Raw genomic sequence first — 19,124 nt, 5'->3', positions numbered from 1 at the left:
GTGCACACTAATAAATCAGTAGCAGTGTACATAAATAAATCAGTCAGTGCACACTAATAAATTAGGAGCAGTGTACATAAATAAATCAGTCAGTGCACACTAATAACTCAGGGGCAGTATACATAAATAAATCAGTCAGTGTTCACTAATAAATCAGGGGCAGTATACATAAATAGACCAGTCAGTACACACTAATAAATCAGGGGCAGTATACATAAATAAATCAGTCAGTGCACACTAATAAATCGGAAGCAGTGTGCATAAATAAATCATTTAGTGCACACTAATAAATCATAATCAGTGCACATAAATACATCAGTCAGTATACACTAATAAATCAGGAGCAGTGCACATAAATAAATCAGTCAGTGCACACTAATAAATCAGAAGCAGTGCACATAAATAAATCAGTCAGTGCACACTAATAAATCAGAATCAGTGCACATAAATAAAGTAGTCAGTGTACACTAATAAATCAGGAGCAGTGAACATAAATAAATCAGGGTCAGTGCACACTAATAAATCAGAAGCAGTGCACATAAATAAATCAGTCAGTGTACACTAATAAATCAGGAGCAGTGCACATAAATAAATCAGGGTCAGTGCACACTAATAAATCAGAAGCAGTGCACTTAAATAAATCAGTCAGTGTACACTAATAACTCAGGAGCAGTGCACACTAATAAATCAGAAGCAGTGCACATAAATAAATCAGTCAGTGTACACTAATAAATCAGGAGCAGTGAACATAAATAAATCAGTCAGTGCACACTAATAAATCAGAAGCAGTGCACATAAATAAATCAGTCAGTGTACACTAATAAATCAGAAGCAGTGCACATAAATAAATCAGTCAGTGCATACTAATAAATCAGGAGCAGTGCACATAAATAAATCAGGGTCAGTGCACACTAATAAATCAGAAGCAGTGCACATAAATAAATCAGGAGCAGTGCACACTAATAAATCAGAAGCAGTGCACATAAATAAATCAGTCAGTGCACACTAATAAATCAGTCAGTGCATACTAATAAATCAAGAGCAGTGCACATAAATAAACCAGTCAGTGCACACTAATATATCAGGAGCAGTGCACACTAATAAATCAGAAGCAGTGCACATAAATAAATCAGTCAGTGCACACTAATAAATCAGTCAGTGCATACTAATAAATCAAGAGCAATGCACATAAATAAACCAGTCAGTGCACACTAATAAATCTGGAGCAGTATACATACATAAATCAGTCAGTGCATACTAATAAATCAAGAGCAGTGCACATAAATAAATCAGTCAGTGCACACTAATAAATCATTCAGTGCACACTAATAAATCAGAATCAGTGCACATAACTAAATCAGTCAGTGCACACTAATAAATCAGTCAGTGCATACTAATAAATCAAGAGCAGTGCACATAAATAAACCAGTCAGTGCACACTAATATATCAGGAGCAGTGCACACTAATAAATCAGAAGCAGTGCACATAAATAAATCAGTCAGTGCACACTAATAAATCAGTCAGTGCATACTAATAAATCAAGAGCAGTGCACATAAATAAACCAGTCAGTGCACACTAATAAATCTGGAGCAGTATACATACATAAATCAGTCAGTGCATACTAATAAATCAAGAGCAGTGCACATAAATAAATCAGTCAGTGCACACTAATAAATCATTCAGTGCACACTAATAAATCAGAATCAGTGCACATAACTAAATCAGTCAGTGCACACTAATAAATCAGTCAGTGCATACTAATAAATCAAGAGCAGTGCACATAAATAAACCAGTCAGTGCACACTAATATATCAGGAGCAGTGCACACTAATAAATCAGAAGCAGTGCACATAAATAAATCAGTCAGTGCACACTAATAAATCAGTCAGTGCATACTAATAAATCAAGAGCAGTGCACATAAATAAACCAGTCAGTGCACACTAATAAATCTGGAGCAGTATACATACATAAATCAGTCAGTGCATACTAATAAATCAAGAGCAGTGCACATAAATAAATTGGTCAGTGCACACTAATAAATCATTCAGTGCACACTAATAAATCAGAATCAGTGCACATAACTAAATCAGTCAGTGCACACTAATAAATCTGGAGCAGTATACATACATAAATCAGTCAGTGCATACTAATAAATCAGGAGCAGTGCACATAAATAAATCAGTCAGAACACACTAATAAATCAGGAGCAGTTTACAGTAATAAATCAGTCAGTACACACTAATAAATCAGGAGCAGTATACATAAATATATCATGGTCAGTGCACACTAATAACTCACCAATAAATTAGGGCAGCGCTCACTAATGATGAATAAATCAGGGGTGTACACACTAATAAATAAGAACTAGTGATACACTAATTAGATGTAATGCACTGTACCTATACTTGATATGTTTGCCAGTAGTACATATGTGCACTCATATGCATATTTATATCATTATTCAGGGTCATCAGCCGTGCTCAGGGACTGAAACTTGTGGTTGAAACCCTCATGTCTTCCTTAAAACCTATCGGAAACATTGTGGTTATCTGCTGTGCCTTCTTCATCATATTTGGAATTCTTGGTGTCCAGGTAAAAGCTTCTAATTATGGGAACCCTCATAAGATCAGTTGTAGTGAGAGTAGTTACCGGTTACTGAAGCTGTTATTGCTATCACAGTATTAACATGAACCTTCACCTCAATAGATCTGAACAGGAGGGTTTTAGGGGTAGATTTAACATTAGTTGAGCGGACATTATTCGCTGCAGCAAATCATGTCCACTTGACCGCGCTAAATGCCGACTGCATGCACTGTCTGCATTTAACATTGCACAAGCATTTCTGGTGAAATGCTTGTGCAATGCCGCCCCTGCTCACTGGTGGCCAATCAGCCGCTATCAGGGACCATCAATCATCCCGATCATATCGGATGGGGATGATTTCAGTCCGACACTTAAAAGGTGGTGGACAAGTTAAGGAGCAATAGTCTTACGACCGCTGCTTCTTAACATCCGTTTCTGGCGGACCTGAAATGATGGGGCTCTGAAGCGGCACCTGCTGCTTAATAAATGGAGCCCATAGTCTCAGTTTGCTGATAGACACATGGGATGGCATTCAGCATATACCAGTTTACCTAAATTAGTTAAAATTGTGAATGAATGTATTTCCGTGCAAGAAAAACATATGATCTTAAAGGGATATGAAACCTCATTTTTTTTCTTTAATTATTCAGATAGAGCAGGCAATTTTAAGCAACTTTCTAATTTACTCCTATTATCATTCGTCTTCATTCTCTTGGTATCCTTATTTGAAAAGCAAGAATGTAAGCTAAGGAGCTGGCCCATTTTTAGTTCAGTACCTGGGTAGCGCTTGCTGATTGGTGGCTAAATGTATCCACCAATCAGCAAGTGCTGCCTAGGGTGCTAACCCAAAAATCAGCCAGCTCGTAAGATTACATTCCTGCTTTTTCAAATAAAGATACAGAGAGAAAGAAGAAAAATTGATAATAGGAGTAAATTAGAAAGTTGCTCAAAATTGCATGCTCTATCTGAATCAGGAAACAAAATTGGGTTTCATATCCCTTTAAAATATTTTTATATATTAGATATACAAGTAGAGACAATGGCCCAAAAAGAATGCTTGTAAAAATAATGTCTCACTGAAAAAAACGCATGGCAACATTGCAACATTTCTGAATTTATTAAGATTTTTACCCACAAATTGTAAGATCAGTTCTGTTATAGTCTATTGAGATGAATCTTATCTTGGAACAGTTAAAGGAACTCTAAAGTTAAAATGAAATATTCGTGATTCGGATAAAGCACGCAGGTTAAAGAGAATTTCCAATTTACTTGTGCACAATAGTTTTATATACACAGTTTCTGAGGCACCAGTTCCTACTGAGCATGTGCAAGAGTTCACAGTGTATATACACTGTGAACTCTTGCACATGCTCAGTAGTTAACTGGACAAGAAGAGAGTTGTGGGCAGAGCTTGGCGGCCATTTTTGGCTGCTACCAATTAGTGATTATTTAAAAGTTTCATGTAGTTCTTACAAACTTATAGATGTGGAACCTGTTGCAAGATGCTTGTCTGGTATGGAACAATAAGTAATAAAGATTAAGTATTGGGTCTAGACTGTTCCTTTAATGGCTCACTGCATACTGTGAAGGATACAAACATCGCAAAAAGGCTGCCAGCTTTACCAATTGCGAGACACAACGGAGGAGAGTTTTTTTGTCTTTATGAATTCTGCACGCTTGATTTACATTTTTGTAAAAAAGCTCCAGGCACACCTCAACAACAAACCTATTTATAATACATTTATATTATTATATCCCTGCCTAATGGTTAAATCTAAGGTGTATTTATTTATATGATAATTTAATAATTAGCACTGTTTATTATGACCTCTTGTTGCCAAGAACAAGCTTCACTGTCAAGGATACCGCACCTTAAAAACATGGTCAAATTCTTACAGAACTAACTGAAATAACAAAAAAACCCTCAAAAAAACAGTTCACGTTGACAAAAGGGAAAAAAAGAATTAAAAAAGGTCACAAATAAGATATCATAGCTGTCCTGAGGCAAGATACCAGATTGGTCCATGATTAAAGACCTCAGTGCCCCACAAACACAATTTTTACATTGTCCATTTTAACGCTGGGTGCCAGCACTCTTAGAAAGAAGATATTTAGATAGTGTTTGGGCTAAATATGCTAGTGGAACTGCCCTGTGTGAATTGGATAGCAATTGGCAGGTACCTGTGTTGCTCTAATTTGTCGTTTCAATCGTGTATAGATTTTTATGAAAGATGTTGATTATGACATTTTAAATTGATGCTTCTCCTTTTTCTTTCAGCTTTTCAAAGGAAAGTTTTTTTATTGCCTGGGGGATGACACAAAGAATATTACTAACAAATCAGATTGCCTGGAAGCCAAATATAAATGGGCAAGACACAAATATAATTTTGATAATCTTGGACAGGTTAGTGAGACCAGATAGTTTTAGTATTGTCATTTGTTCTGCATATACTTTTGTAGGTTTTATGTTTTAGCTATTTTTATTTGGTAGGGATTACATTAAAGTGTTTTCATTATATTGTTCATTATATTGTTATTCATATACCTTTAGCTCTGAACATTCAATTTGTGCTACCCTAAGTCCTAGTTTACAAGTGGTGCACAAAAATATTAGTGCTAATGTGTACTAACATTGCTCGAGAGCAAGCAATACCGCTTCTATTTTTTACATATTATTAAATCCAAAGTCTTTTTTTATTGCTCATACAATAGTCTAGTGTTCTCTTACATCTGACTTTCCGACATTGCTGGGGCACTAAATACTTCAGATAATAGACTTCTGTGAGTGTCTAATAAGCTACAATAATAAAATGTTGTCTGTGTTAAGATACTTTCGTTTAAATATTTAACAATCCACTTTTAATCCTAAAGTGTGTATTATTCTTTGTGCAAGGTTGTGCAAAAGAAAACTCACTCACCGCTATCAATTGTGCTCCACTTGTAATCTATAGGGTAGATTTATTGTGTCGAGCTGCTGCATTTATCATTGCACAAGCATTTCTGGTGAAATGCTTGTTCAATGCTGTCCCTTGCTCACTGGCAGCCAATCGGCCGCTAGCAAGGGATGTCAATCCGCCACCTAACTTTCTTTTCAGGCGAAAAGGTATTGGCTGCATGTGCGTATATATCTCTTTCTTTGTTTTCCTCCAAATCCTACTGGTGACACACTGTCCTGGTCAGATTCATCAAGGCATACATGTTTCATCTTTACAATTCTGATTTTAAATTCAGTTTAATATGTTAAAGCTGATAGAAGTTGCTAATACTGTAACCATTTGTCCTTGGGTAGGCTCTTATGTCTTTATTCGTCTTGGCCTCAAAAGACGGATGGGTGGACATCATGTATGACGGATTGGATGCTGTTGGAGTTGATCAACAGGTACAATATGTGTGTGTTGTTTGCAAATCTTTGTACAGTTTTTTTTACATTTGACCAATCTATCATATGTCTTCTTACGGATGTGATGGCCAGTAAAATAATCTTTGGTGGATTTCAGTTATGAACAAAAATAATATATTTATTCAGACAACTACACTAAAAAACTTTTCTGGCAACACAATTCATTTAAAGCTATCTAAATATCTATTGTGAGATATGTCTTGTGGTTCAATGTTTTATTCAATTTCTCCTGCACCTTCTAACGTAATTTGCCCTGCTTGCATGCAGTTGTAACATGAATAGACAAAATGGTGGCCTCCTTTTTAAAGATCTTAGCAGCCATTTTGGTTGAGTGCTACAAAAAAGTACTCAAGACAGAATTAATAAATCAGAATATGTGAGTTCTCAGCTATACAGTTAGGGCTAGATTTATTAAAGCCCTACGGCAACAAGTTCTCACAAGAGCGGTCACCAGACCGCCGCTTCCCTAACCTCTAGTCAGACCGAGGAGATTGACATCTCATGCCCGCGCTTGATTGGCTGTGCGCGGGCAGGGGGCGGGATTGCACGCGAGCGCAAAATTGCGCTCGAGTTCAATGGGGAATACCTGCGGGTAATTTCGCCCTGCCACAGGCGAACTGAGGCGTACAGGGGCGCGTATACGCGCCCCTGTCCGCCTCAGCTTTAATACATCTAGCCCTTAGTATAGTATAAATCCTAAGAAACACTAATTCACACACAATAAAACAGAATAACAACTGCACTCCGATATTACATTTCCTCTATTTTATGTATTGTATTTCTTTAGCCAGTGATGAACTACAATCCTTGGATGCTTCTCTACTTCATTTCATTCCTGCTGATCGTCGCCTTCTTTGTCCTGAACATGTTTGTCGGAGTCGTGGTGGAGAATTTTCATAAGTGTCGGCAAAATCAGGAGGAAGAAGAAGCAAAAAGACGGGAAGAGAAAAGACTACGCAGGATGGAGAAAAAACGAAGGAGTAAGGAGAAGGAGATGGCTGGTCGGTAGTCTTTGCTCATTTTTCTGAGTGCTGCTTGACTTTTTACAAGAGCCTGGAATAGCTGCTTCTTAGAGGCATGGATAGCTATACAAATGCATGGTGATCTAACTTATTTTTTCTGTGTCGGGGGAAAGAGGGCTTTTTTTTTTCATGGTGGCGCATCTTAAAATAATTTACTAACGCTAATCAACAGTGAATTTTCTTTTGTAGAATTGGAATGGGGTGTTGGCCCCAAAGTTGATAATAGAATGAGAAATCTGAGACTACCGGGTCTGGGATTTTTTGGAATTATTCTGTGGTATTCAAAAGAACTTGTATTCGAAACGGCCTGTCCTCCATATGTAAATGCAGCATTTAAAGGGATATGAAACCCAATTTTTTTTCTCAATTCAGAGAGAGAAAACAATTTAAAAAAAGTTTCCAATTTACTTCTATTGTCAAATTTGAGTTGTTCTTGTGTTATTCTTTGTTGACGAGATGTCTAGATAGGTAGCATGCACAGGAAATATTTCTGCCATCTAGTGCTCTTGCTAATGTTTAAAATTGTTGCAAATCTCCTGCCATCTAGTGCTGTAAACACGTGCACACTCCTGAACTTACCTTAATGCTTTTCAACAAAGGATAACAAGAAAACAAAGACAATTTGATAATAGAGGTAAACTGGAAAGTTGTTTAAAATTGCATTTTTTAGCTGTATTATGAAAGTAAACTTTTGGGTTTTATGTCCCTTTAAACATGTTGATTTTTTTTTTATTTTGCCTTTTTTGAAGATTACAAAAAAAAAGAATGCACAATAATATCTATCTATATATATATATGGTAGAAAACGGTCATGTTAAATGAGTTTCACATATTATTCCAAACTTGATGATAGCAATCTTTCTCCTTACATATTCTATTATTTTATATTTTATTTTTTGCACATGCCAAAATAAAATTCTCTTCCGTAGTAATCCATGATTTCCATTACTTAAAAATAACCAACTACTATTCTTATTTCTAACAAATAGATGGATAATTTTTGCACATTTGACAAATGATAATGCAGTAAACATGTTTAACTATGTGCATGTCGGTGACGCTCTGACACCAGGGAGCATGCAGACTGCTGTCACTCATACATATTTTTAAACTCTTTTTAAAGGGACATTAAACACTTTTTAATATAAAATTATAAATTGTATATATATATAAGAGAAAAACTGCAATATGCTTTAATTTTTTATTGTTTCCCCTTATCTTTTAATTCCATCTGAAATTGTGAGCTTTTCAGTTCCTGTTAGAAATGGAAATGCAGAACACTTTTATATTCCACACAGCTATTGGCTGCACACTCTAGTGACCTATTTATAACTGTCCCTAATTGGCCACAGCAGAGAAGGTAACCTAAGTTACAACATGGCAGCTCCCATTGTTTTATAGACACTAAGGGGACTAATTAACAAGGGCAGAATTGCACCTAATCCTCCTGTTACATATTAATGTTTTCATTCATAGTGTAGAGAAATACCTCCCCCCAACAATCAACCCTTCTTTCTCTTGTCCCTCATATCTCCCCCATAATAGTTTGTTGCTCCAGTGTTCTTCTTTGACTCTTCACTATTATAATTTACTTAAAAAAAAAAAATCAGTGTTTGTACCAGTAAAAAATTATTTGTTACCGAAAATGTTGCTTAACCAGTTTTATACCTCAATATAACATATACAATCTTCCATCTAATATATATTGCAGAACTCCACTGGTATTAAAGGGACGTTCCAGACAAAACTTGAATCCACATGGATGCATTTCAGTTTTGAATAGAAGCATTTTTGTAATGTACATGCATTAGCAAAACTGCTTCTAATAAAAGCTATAGCTGTTTTAAAGGTGTATTTAAGTATGCTCCGTGCACCAGCATTTTAAACACAGCACTTGCTCAGAGAGAGCCTAAGGTGCTTGTACCATCTGGTAATGACTCAGTTTGTTAATTGCTGATATGATACAAGCCCCACTGGTGCTATCAGCAGCTTCAATATTTAAAATGCTGGTGCACTGAATTTTTACTAGAAGCATTTTTGCCAATACATGTATATTGTAAATATGTTTGTATGCAAAGATGTAATTCATCAGTGTGCATTTCAATTGTGACCGGAATGTCCCTTTAATAAAAAGTCTCATTCTCACTGATCAAAATTCCTGTGCGATAACATTCTATAGTAGCGCAGATGATTATTGTTCCTTTTCAAAGCCATTCCAGTACAATAGAAAAGCGTCTTCTGACTAAAACAGTAAAATGTAGTGGTGAGATCTGTAGAACAAGCTATTGTTTTCATTCGTCCCTCTCTTTTTGTGTATGCAAATTATGACCCTTAAACAATATCCTACAAAAAAGTGCTTTCCAATTAATTCCGGTACTGCTGTTGAATTGCCTTAAAGGGGCACTGAACCCAATTTTTTTCTTTTGTGATTCATATAGAGCAAGCAATTTTAAGCAACTTTCTAATTTACTCCTATTATCAATTTTTCTTCGTTCTCTTGCTTTCTTTATTTGAAAAAGAAGACATCTAAGCTAAGGAGCCAGACAATTTGTGGTTCATAACCATGGACAGCACTTGTTTATTGGTGCTGTCCAATCAGCAAGGACAACCCAGGTTGTTCACCAAAAATGGGCCGGAATCTAAACTTAAATTCTTGCTTTTCAAATAAAGATACCAAGGGAATAAAGAAAATTTGACAATAGGAGTAAATTAGAAAGATGCTTAAAATTGCATTCTCTATCTGAATCATGAAAGAAAAAATTTGGGTACAGTGTCCCTTTAAAGGGAAATGGAAACCATTTTCTTTTCTTTCATGATCCAGATAGAACATACAATTTTAAACAACTTTCCAATTTACTTCTATTATCAAATAAGCTTCATTCTCTTGGTATCCTTTAATGAGGGAGCAACAAATCACTACAGGGAGCTAGCTGAACACATCAAGTAAGCCAATGACTAGGGATGGGCAAATGTTTTGTAACATTCGAAAAATGAAACTAATTTTAACACATTCATTTATTTTGAATTATGAATGTTTGTACAACATTCTAACATTTGTTTAAAGTAATAGTATTTCTAATACTTTCTTCAAATGTAATATCCGATTCAAATGTTTTTCTAATAATTCGATTTCAAATGATGCAATATTCAAAATAGAAACATTCAAATTGATATATTTGCATCTATTATGTATTACTTTACTAGATTCCTTACCATATGAACTATTGATCTTCTGAATAGTATTTATTAAATCAAATGTTACGTTCACAATTTCGAATATGGATATTCAATCTAATTATGAAGATTCCAAAATGAAAGTAACATTCAAAAACTGGAAATAACATTTGATTACTGAATTTTAATGGATTTTCATTCTTAGCAACATTCTATTGCCCCAAACTAATGTCGTCAGGACTATTCGTTCTACCTAATGAATTGCACTTTCATCACATTCGCCCATCCCTACTAATGACCAGAGGCATATATGTGCAACCACCAATCAACAGCTAGCTACCAGTAGTGCTTTGCTGCTCCTGAGACTACCTAGGTATTCTTTTCAACAAAGAACAGTAAGAGAACAAAGCACATTTAATAAAAGTAAAGAGAAAAGTTATTTAAAATGGCATGTGAATCTTGAAACAAAGATTGTGGGTTTCATATCCCTTTAAACAAGGTAAAGGGATGGTTATTGCATCATCAATGCATTTAAAGCTCTTGAGATCGCTGCGTATTCACTAATAAGGTGGAATGGCTTAGAATCTAAAAAAGAAAGAACTTTGTACAGGAGTTTTGATTAGAATGAGGTCAGAGACAACAGTGTGATCATCACTTTATAGATGACCTATTGTTTACATAGTAAGACCTTGTAGAAATAATGTTTAAAGGGACAGTCAAGTCCAAAAAAAACTTTCATGATTCAAATAGGGCATGTAATTTTAAACAACTTTCCAATTTACTTTTATCACCAATTTTGCTTGGTTCTCTTGGAATTCTTAGCTGAAAGCTACACCTAGGAGGGTCATATGCTAATTTCTTAGACCTTGAAGAAAACGTGTATTATTACAACTGTGTTGGTTACGCAAAACTGGGGAATGGGTAATAAAGGTATTATCTATCCTTTTTAAACAACAACAATTCTGGTGTTGACTGTCCCTTTAATTAAAGGGACTGTAAAGTTAAAATTAAACTTTCATGATTCAGATAGAAGCAAAATGGAAAGGTGTATGCTCTATTATTAGTTTACTATGTTCTGGTATTTTGTTAAAGAGTAAACTCTTCACCCTTTTATTCCTTTGCAATTATATATAACAATAATACAAACATTGTTGCAAACACTGCTGCTATAGAATGATAAAAACAGATGTGCATGCTGCTAAGTTCCTATGAACCTACCTTGGTTTAGTCTTCGAACCAAGCCACATTGACATAGGTACTACATCACAGGGAACTTTGCCTAACATACCCTATTGTCGTATTACCTACGTCCAGCCTTCTGCCTCATGCTGCGGTCCCGGCTGTCAACTTTGACAGCTGAAAATTCAGCCACGATAAGAAGGCATCTGCCTTCATATGGTAAGAGAGCGCTGATCAAGCTCTCTTTACTATATGAAGGCAGATTGCCAATGCAGTCAGTGGCACTCTGCATCACCTTGCGGTGATGCCATGGGTGATGTGGAAGATAAGAAGGAAGGTGGGAGGCTGGAGCATCGCAGGAGTGGGGAGGGAGTGTAGGAGGGGCTTTCCTATTTACAGAAAAATATTGTTTAGTGAGGGAGGGATGGGTTCCCTATACTACAGAAAGGGGTGAGGTAGGGGTGTTCTGTGAGCAATCAGTTGGCGGGAGGGGGGCCACTACACTACAGAAACATTTTTGAACAATAATGATTAACGATGTAAAAAAAAAAAAAATACTAAAGGAGTAGCAGACAATGGCCAGTGTCTAAGATGGCTGGACTTAAGTAAGGCAGAAGAATTAAAGAGCTGTTTGGGGAAGGGATCATGGAGGTGGTGAGTGACGAGGATTCCCTACACCGCTGAAATTTAAAAAACTATCCCTAAACTGCATACAGGCAGTGGTGACCAGTTTGGGGGGGGGGGGGGTGAGAGAGGAAAGAGAGCTGTTTTGGAGGGATCAGGTAGCAATCAAGGGTTTTCTGCGAGAATACTAATTTGTGAAAAAGTTCACAATTTTTTTATATGAATGCATTTGTTAGTGAAACAGTTGCATGAAATATACCAAAATGGGCCTAGATCAATACCTTGAGTGGTCTACTAAAAAATAAATATATAGAGTGATAGAAAAAATACTAAAAATTCTTCAATACTTTGGGCAAGTTTTTCTCTAAAATGACAGGTCCTTAAGGGGAAACTGCATGCTCTTACTAAACCATGAACGTTTAATTTTGATTTTACTGTCCTTTTAAAAGGACATGAAAGTCATAAGTAAACTTTCAAGATTCAGCAGTTTAACACAACTTTCTACTTTACTTCTGTTATCAAATCTACTTTGTTTCTTAGCATTCTTTGTTTAAGAGAATACCTAGGTATGCTCAGGAGTGAAGTCAAAGAGAAATGCTTAGGAGCGCTAAATAGCTAACCTGCAGACATGAATCCGCCCGATCCTATACGATCGGGCTGATTGACACCCCCTGCTAGCGGCCAATTGGCCGCGAATCTACAGAGGGGGGGCATTGCACAAGCAGTTCACAATAACTGCTTATGTAATGATAAATGCCGACAGCATATGCTGTCGGCATTCATCGATGTATGTCGGACATGATCCGCTGAGCAGTCTCATACTTTATTTACTAAACCCTTAAAGGGACGTGAAACCCAAATCTTTTTCTTTCATGATTCAGATAGAAAATACAATTTTAAACACCTTTCCAATTTACTTTTATTATCTAGTTTGTTTCATTCTTTTGGTATCCTTTGTTGAAGAAACCGTAATGCACTACTAGGAGAAAGCTGAAAGCCGATGACTAGAGGCATATATGTGCAACTACCAATCAGCAGCTGCTGATCCTACCTAGGTATACTTTTTAACAAAGGATACAATGAGAATGAAACAAATTAGTGAAGATAAATAGATTTTAAAGTTATTTAAAATTGCTCTATTTGAATCATAAACAAAAAAGTGGGTTTCACGTCCCTTTAACTCTAATTATCTCTGGAGACTCTGCGCATTAGAATGACCAAAAAAGTGCATACAAATCTTATTAATTTACAGCTTCTAAGTTTTGCTTGATTACTTATTAATTAATAACTATTTAATTGTGCATGTTATTACTGTGTAATTACTATGTTATCACTATGTAATGTGTTTTTATGTCTTTACAGTCACCTTCAGTGTTTTAATTCAATAAGCTCTAAAGGTTACTAACTCACGTTTAATTTCACAGCTTTTTCTGGCAGATTTTCAGTCTGATTCTACTAAAGGAACCATATTTATTTGCAGGTGTTGTAATTTTCTATAGGTTTTACGTTCTTTACTGCGATACCCAGCAATCCTGTGCATCCTCTTAGTTTAATATCTTTGCTATAATAAATATAACATATGTCGTTTTTTTTTTATATATATATATTTATTATATGAATAAGACATGCAGCACTCTGAAAATGGGCTAAATTAACAAGATGTGATGTGGTACAAAACTTTGATCCATATGGGACAGAGACAAACATTTATTCCGCAGACGACTCTGAATTAGCTTTATCAGTTGGTGTCACATAACAATTGTGCATGTGCTTACACATAGATTAGCTAGTCAAAAGCAATCAGGTATACACTGGTGATGGAAAAATATCAGAGAGTTTCTTCTCGCAACAATAAATTTACTTTATTATAAGTAATAGAAGGATATAACTTTCTTATATTAAACGCCCTCTATGTGGACATGGGGCAATTCAGCAGTAATAAAATTTCAATAGGAAGCAGATGTAAATGTGTTTTAGATCACTTGAGTTAAAGAGACAGTCTACACCTTAGTCATCTTAAAGTTTTACCTTAGATTAAGCTGCAAATTGCCTCCTGGACCATTTTTATATCATGCAGCAGGAATAGTAAAAAAGTTATATTAAAATGAATATTGTTTCTGGCCACTTTGAAATGGCTGCCTAGCTTCGCCCACTGATGACATCACAATCTGGGCTGCATATGGCATCCAATCACAAAAAGCGCACTAGTTGGATTCAGCAGACTGTCAATGCTATTCAGCAGAGTGCCTAGATGCAGCCCAGATTGTGATGTCATCAGTGGGTGGAGCTTGGCAGCCATTTCAAAGTGGCCAGAAACAATATTCATTTTAAAATAACTTTTTTTTATCATTTCTGCTGCATAATATAGAAAACGTGTAGGAGGCTATTTGCAGCTTAATCTAAGGTAAGACTTTAAGATGACTAAGGTGTAGACTGTCCCTTTAATACTAGATAGTCAGGTAATGTGAAACGCGTAGTCATTCCTTCAGTTTGCCTAAAAAAAAGATTTCTTCTGTAAGTCTATATCGATTATTAAATGCATTTATTTGAGCTGTTTCTTAGTGTAGCTATTATTTCTTTTATTGACAATGTTGATATAGCAGCACATATTTATATTATATTGCTAGTTCACCATAAAATAATTCTGTTATGTTTAAAATGTATTTTAATCTCACACACAAAAATGAACCTGAGAAGCACCAAGTATTGATTGCTAAGTATTTTGTTTTACATTAAAACACGCTCACAATATATAAATAATATGAACATTGTAGTCAGAGAATAAAGTGTCCTTAATCAATAGAGAAGTTTATTTTCTGACATATCACAGCAATAATATGTTCTGTAATGCTCAAATAAATACCAATAACTAAGTTATAGGGTCATTAATGTGTTATAAAAAATGCTTTACTATATTAGAGTATTTTATTATTGTAATATTTCCTTTCTTCTTGCAAAGGGGGTTAAACACACACTTAAATTCGGCCCCAGAGCTAGCTGAGCACATCTGGTGAGCTAATGTGAGTAGCCACCAATTGCAAGCTAGCTTCCTTGAGTGCATTGCTGCCCTTGAACTAGGCATGCTTTTCAACAAAGGATACCACGATAACAAAGGCAATTTGAAAATAGAAGTTAAATGATGTCTCTTCAAGGGAGATACTAGTCGAAAAATTATGGGCTAGATTACAAGTAGCGCGCTAAAGGTAGCAGGGGTTGTGATAAGCAATATCGCGACCACTTTCACTTGTATGTGTATTACAATTATAATTTACGCTCGTCGGGTTAGCGCGACTGAAGATCTAGAGGCCGAATTATAAAATGTCTGTCGGACCTGATCCGACAGTGTGGATCAGGTCCGACAGACATCTCTGAATGCAGAGAGCAATACGCTCTCCATATTCAGCATTGCACCAGCAGCTCACAAGAGCTGCTGGTGCAACGCCGCCCCCTGCAGACTCGCGGCCAATCAGCCGCCAGCAGGGAGGTGTCAATCATCCCGATCGTACTCGATCGGGTTGAATTGTGGTGATTCCTGTCTGCCTCATCAGAGCAGGCAGACAGGGTTATGGAGCAGCGGTCTTTAGACCGCTGCTTCATAACTGCTGTTTCTAACGTGCCTGCAGGCTCGCCAGAAACACAGGGCCTCAAGCTCCATTTGGAGTTTGATAGATAGGCCCCCTAGTGTAAAGTGTAAGCAGTTAAAAAAAATGGCAACAAACACAACATAAGTACATTATGTTACACACATATTACAGTTCCTGATAAACTGTATTCATGTAAATATTAACTTTTGTTATAAAGGTTAAAAGGTATATGGTATATAACAAGGTGTTTGACTGGAAAGGGCTATAATGAATATATATATATGTCTAAATATGTGTATAAGCGTATATATGTACATATATGTAAATACATGTGTATTTATGTGTTTATATATGTATATAAGTGTATACATACATATATACACTTATAAATATATATATATATATATATATATATATATATATATATATATACACACACACACTTTGTAGCCCTTTCCACTCAAATACCTTAATGTTTTTTAAAAAAAATTAATATTTAATAATGTGTTTCCAATGTTCTTCACATAGAAGAAAATGTTCTTTTTATTTTGAAATATTTATTTCTATATATATCTGTATATATATATATATATATATATATATATATATTGATAGTTACCTTTATATATTCATATAGACATATAGGTATAGATATATATTTTACAATATATATATATATATATATATATATATATATATATATATATCTATATATCTATATATATATATACACATTTAAAAATAAAAAATAAACATTGGGATGTAAAATATTCATAACTACCTGCAAGTTTAGCACAGTAGGTCTTTCGTGGTGTCAGGTTAGCACGCAAGTGATGTGTTAGATTTGTTTTTTTAACGCATGCTCCATTGAAGTCTATGAGAAGAAATTATCATGACCGCGATATCCGAAGTCCTGAAGTCAGCGCGCATCAGGTTTCGCTCTTATGCAATTTATTCACCTTCATCTTGTAATACATTTAAGTTTACTTTGAGCGGTGTTTGTGTGCAAGTGAAAAAAACATTTAGCTCGCCACTTGTAATCTATCCCAGTATGTACTAATTTCTTAAAACATTTACTTTTAAGACTATCGGCCCTACACTATTGGGTGCTTAACTCCCGCGAAGGGGTTAAACACACAGTAGAATTAGAGTGGAAACAGCTGCTGATCCAATCAACTAGCAACTAGCGCAGCTGATTGACAGAATTTACCTTTTTGTTAGGCAAATTTTGAGACATAATAATAGTATTGGCTGAAAATAATTCACACTTCATTACTATTGCCAAACTATCAATTTTTTAATTCAAAAGTATTTTTTTAAAGATATTATTGTGTTTATTTTGGAAATTATCCCTTAAAAGCCATATTATATAATTTTCCAATTCTGTAAATTAATAGCTTTATAATTGCAGCGTAATTACAATGATAAGTGTTTGCTTAAAGTTCAATGAATATTTTAACTTTATAAATGGTAAAAAAAATAAAACAGACGGATGAAAAAAATAAATATTGTAATAGAAAAAAAAACATTGTTGCCAAGGACTTTTAGAAATGAATTTTACTTCAGGATATTAGAAAATACTGTTGGCATGCATATAAATCGTAGCCTCATGGAAAAAAACGGCAAATATCAAATTTTAGTATATTGTCAAGAGAAAAACAATATTAAGATCATCAAAATGGAATACTTTTCCTTCTTAATATGAGGAGAGTCCACAACTTCATTACTTACTTGTGGGAATACAGAACCTGGCTACCAGGAGGAGGCAAGGACACCCCAGCCAAAGGCTTCAATACATCCCCACTTACCTCATATCCCAGTCATTCTTTGCCTTTCGTCACAGGAGGTTGGCAGAGAAGTGTCAGAATATTTGGAGTAGTTCCTTATGAAGGGTATCTACCCTTTGAAATGGGACTGGAGTTTTAAGTAGTTTTGTCAGCCTCTCAGTGAGAGCATTGACGAAAGTTATAGTCTGGAGATGCAGGGAGAGTCTTTCTGCGAACCCATCCAGACTCGTATTTACAGCTCCTAAGCAATCGGTGTTGACGAGTGTCACTGCCTGCTTCCATCACTCATGTCTATGTCAGGAGAGATGCTACAAGACTGTCAAACTTGAGAGACTGTGTTTCTGTTCCATGGCATAGATTATGGTAAGATTGTTTCATTTATTTATACACACATGATAACGCAAGAAGACAGGGTCACAGTGTGGCTCTTTTTATCTGTATGGAATCAAGGGTTAATATCTCCTGAGGGGGGATTATTGAACAGTGGGGATTGATCTCATACATTTTTATTTGAATACTGCGTTATGTGTGAGATGATTTCTGAGGCTCATAGACTGAGGTTGGAACATACAGGTTACTTCAGAAGCGCAGATTTACAAGCTTGGCAACGCTTTTCCTTAGCAGAGGCGGTCCTAGGTTGTGCACCATGTGACCGGGTGTGGTCGTAGCTTCACTTCCTACTATGACCGTGCTGGTTATGGGAGAGAAACAGTTTTCTCTGTGTGCCTGGGTCATAGGAGGTTGTGAGTGCCCCAGCCATTGAGGGTATAAAGGTGCGGTTTTTTTATATTTATATAACGTTTGCTATTGTTATATTATGACATAGCCCATAGCTATGGAGGACTCTGTCATTTTAGAGGGTTCTTCCTCTATACCTAAGACTAATGCCTGTTTATATTGTGAGGAGGCCGAGGTATACCCGCCCTCTCAATTATGTTCCACATGCCTAGAAAAAGTGATTATGTCAAAAAAGGTTAACATGTTTGATACCACTGAGCCTTCCACCTCTGAGGGGTCCCCGTCCCACACACTACTTTCATCTCCTACTACACATGCAGTTTCCCATAGCACGCCTGATCCTCCATCTGGAGGAGGCCTTTTACCTCCAGACTTCACTGCGCAGTTACAAATGGCGGTGTTTGCAGCCATTAGTGCTTTACCTCGCCCTGCTAAGCACAAAGCGAAAAGTCAAATATTGCTATCCTTCCCAGGGGTTATCATCCAGTTTATTGGTAATAGCTGATAGACGACTGTCTGATGATGAAGTTCTTTCTGATACTTCACAGTGTGAACTGTCTGGGTCGGAATCGGCTGCCTCTAATCCTCTGATTGCGGAGGAACCAGATTTTAGATTTAGGATGGAGCACTTGCACTTTCTTTTAAAGGAAGTTCTGGTTACCTTAGAGGTTCTAGAGGCCAAACTGCCTGACAAACCTTTAATTCCTAAACTGGATAGAGTTTACAAAGACAGGGTTGTTCCTCAGACTTTCCCTGTTCCTGTAAAGATGGCAAACATTATTAAGAACGAATGGGAGAGGATTGGTTCTTCCTTCACCCCTTTGTCTGCTTTTAAGAAACTGTTCTAGGTTCCGGACTCTCAATTGGAGTTGTGGGGTTCCATCCCTAAAGTGGATGGCGCTGTCTCCACGCTTGCAAAACGCACTACTATCTCACTGGAGGATAGTTCGTTGTTCAAAGAACCCATGGATAAAAAGATGGAAAATCTGTTAAGAAAGATGTTTTAACATTCAGGATATTTATTTCAACC

At 36.1% G+C, this 19,124-nt stretch overlaps 1 protein-coding gene across 1 annotated transcript in view; it reads left to right on the top strand.

The window, feature by feature from the left end:
• The window catches only part of CACNA1G (calcium voltage-gated channel subunit alpha1 G), a 686,261-nt gene that overhangs the window by 522,657 nt on the left and 144,480 nt on the right, over nt 1–19,124 (top strand). Inside the window, exons 22-25 of the mRNA XM_053708713.1 lie at nt 2,469–2,595; nt 4,865–4,990; nt 5,876–5,965; nt 6,774–6,987. Of these exons, the coding sequence (XP_053564688.1) occupies nt 2,469–2,595; nt 4,865–4,990; nt 5,876–5,965; nt 6,774–6,987 (557 nt within the window). The remainder of the gene's footprint in view (nt 1–2,468; nt 2,596–4,864; nt 4,991–5,875; nt 5,966–6,773; nt 6,988–19,124) is intronic.

The sequence above is a fragment of the Bombina bombina genome, chromosome 1 (assembly GCF_027579735.1).
Source record: "Bombina bombina isolate aBomBom1 chromosome 1, aBomBom1.pri, whole genome shotgun sequence".
Lineage (NCBI taxonomy): Eukaryota > Metazoa > Chordata > Amphibia > Anura > Bombinatoridae > Bombina > Bombina bombina.
The sequence above is the reverse complement of the archived record's forward strand: the minus strand, read 5'-3'. Positions and strand labels throughout refer to the sequence as shown.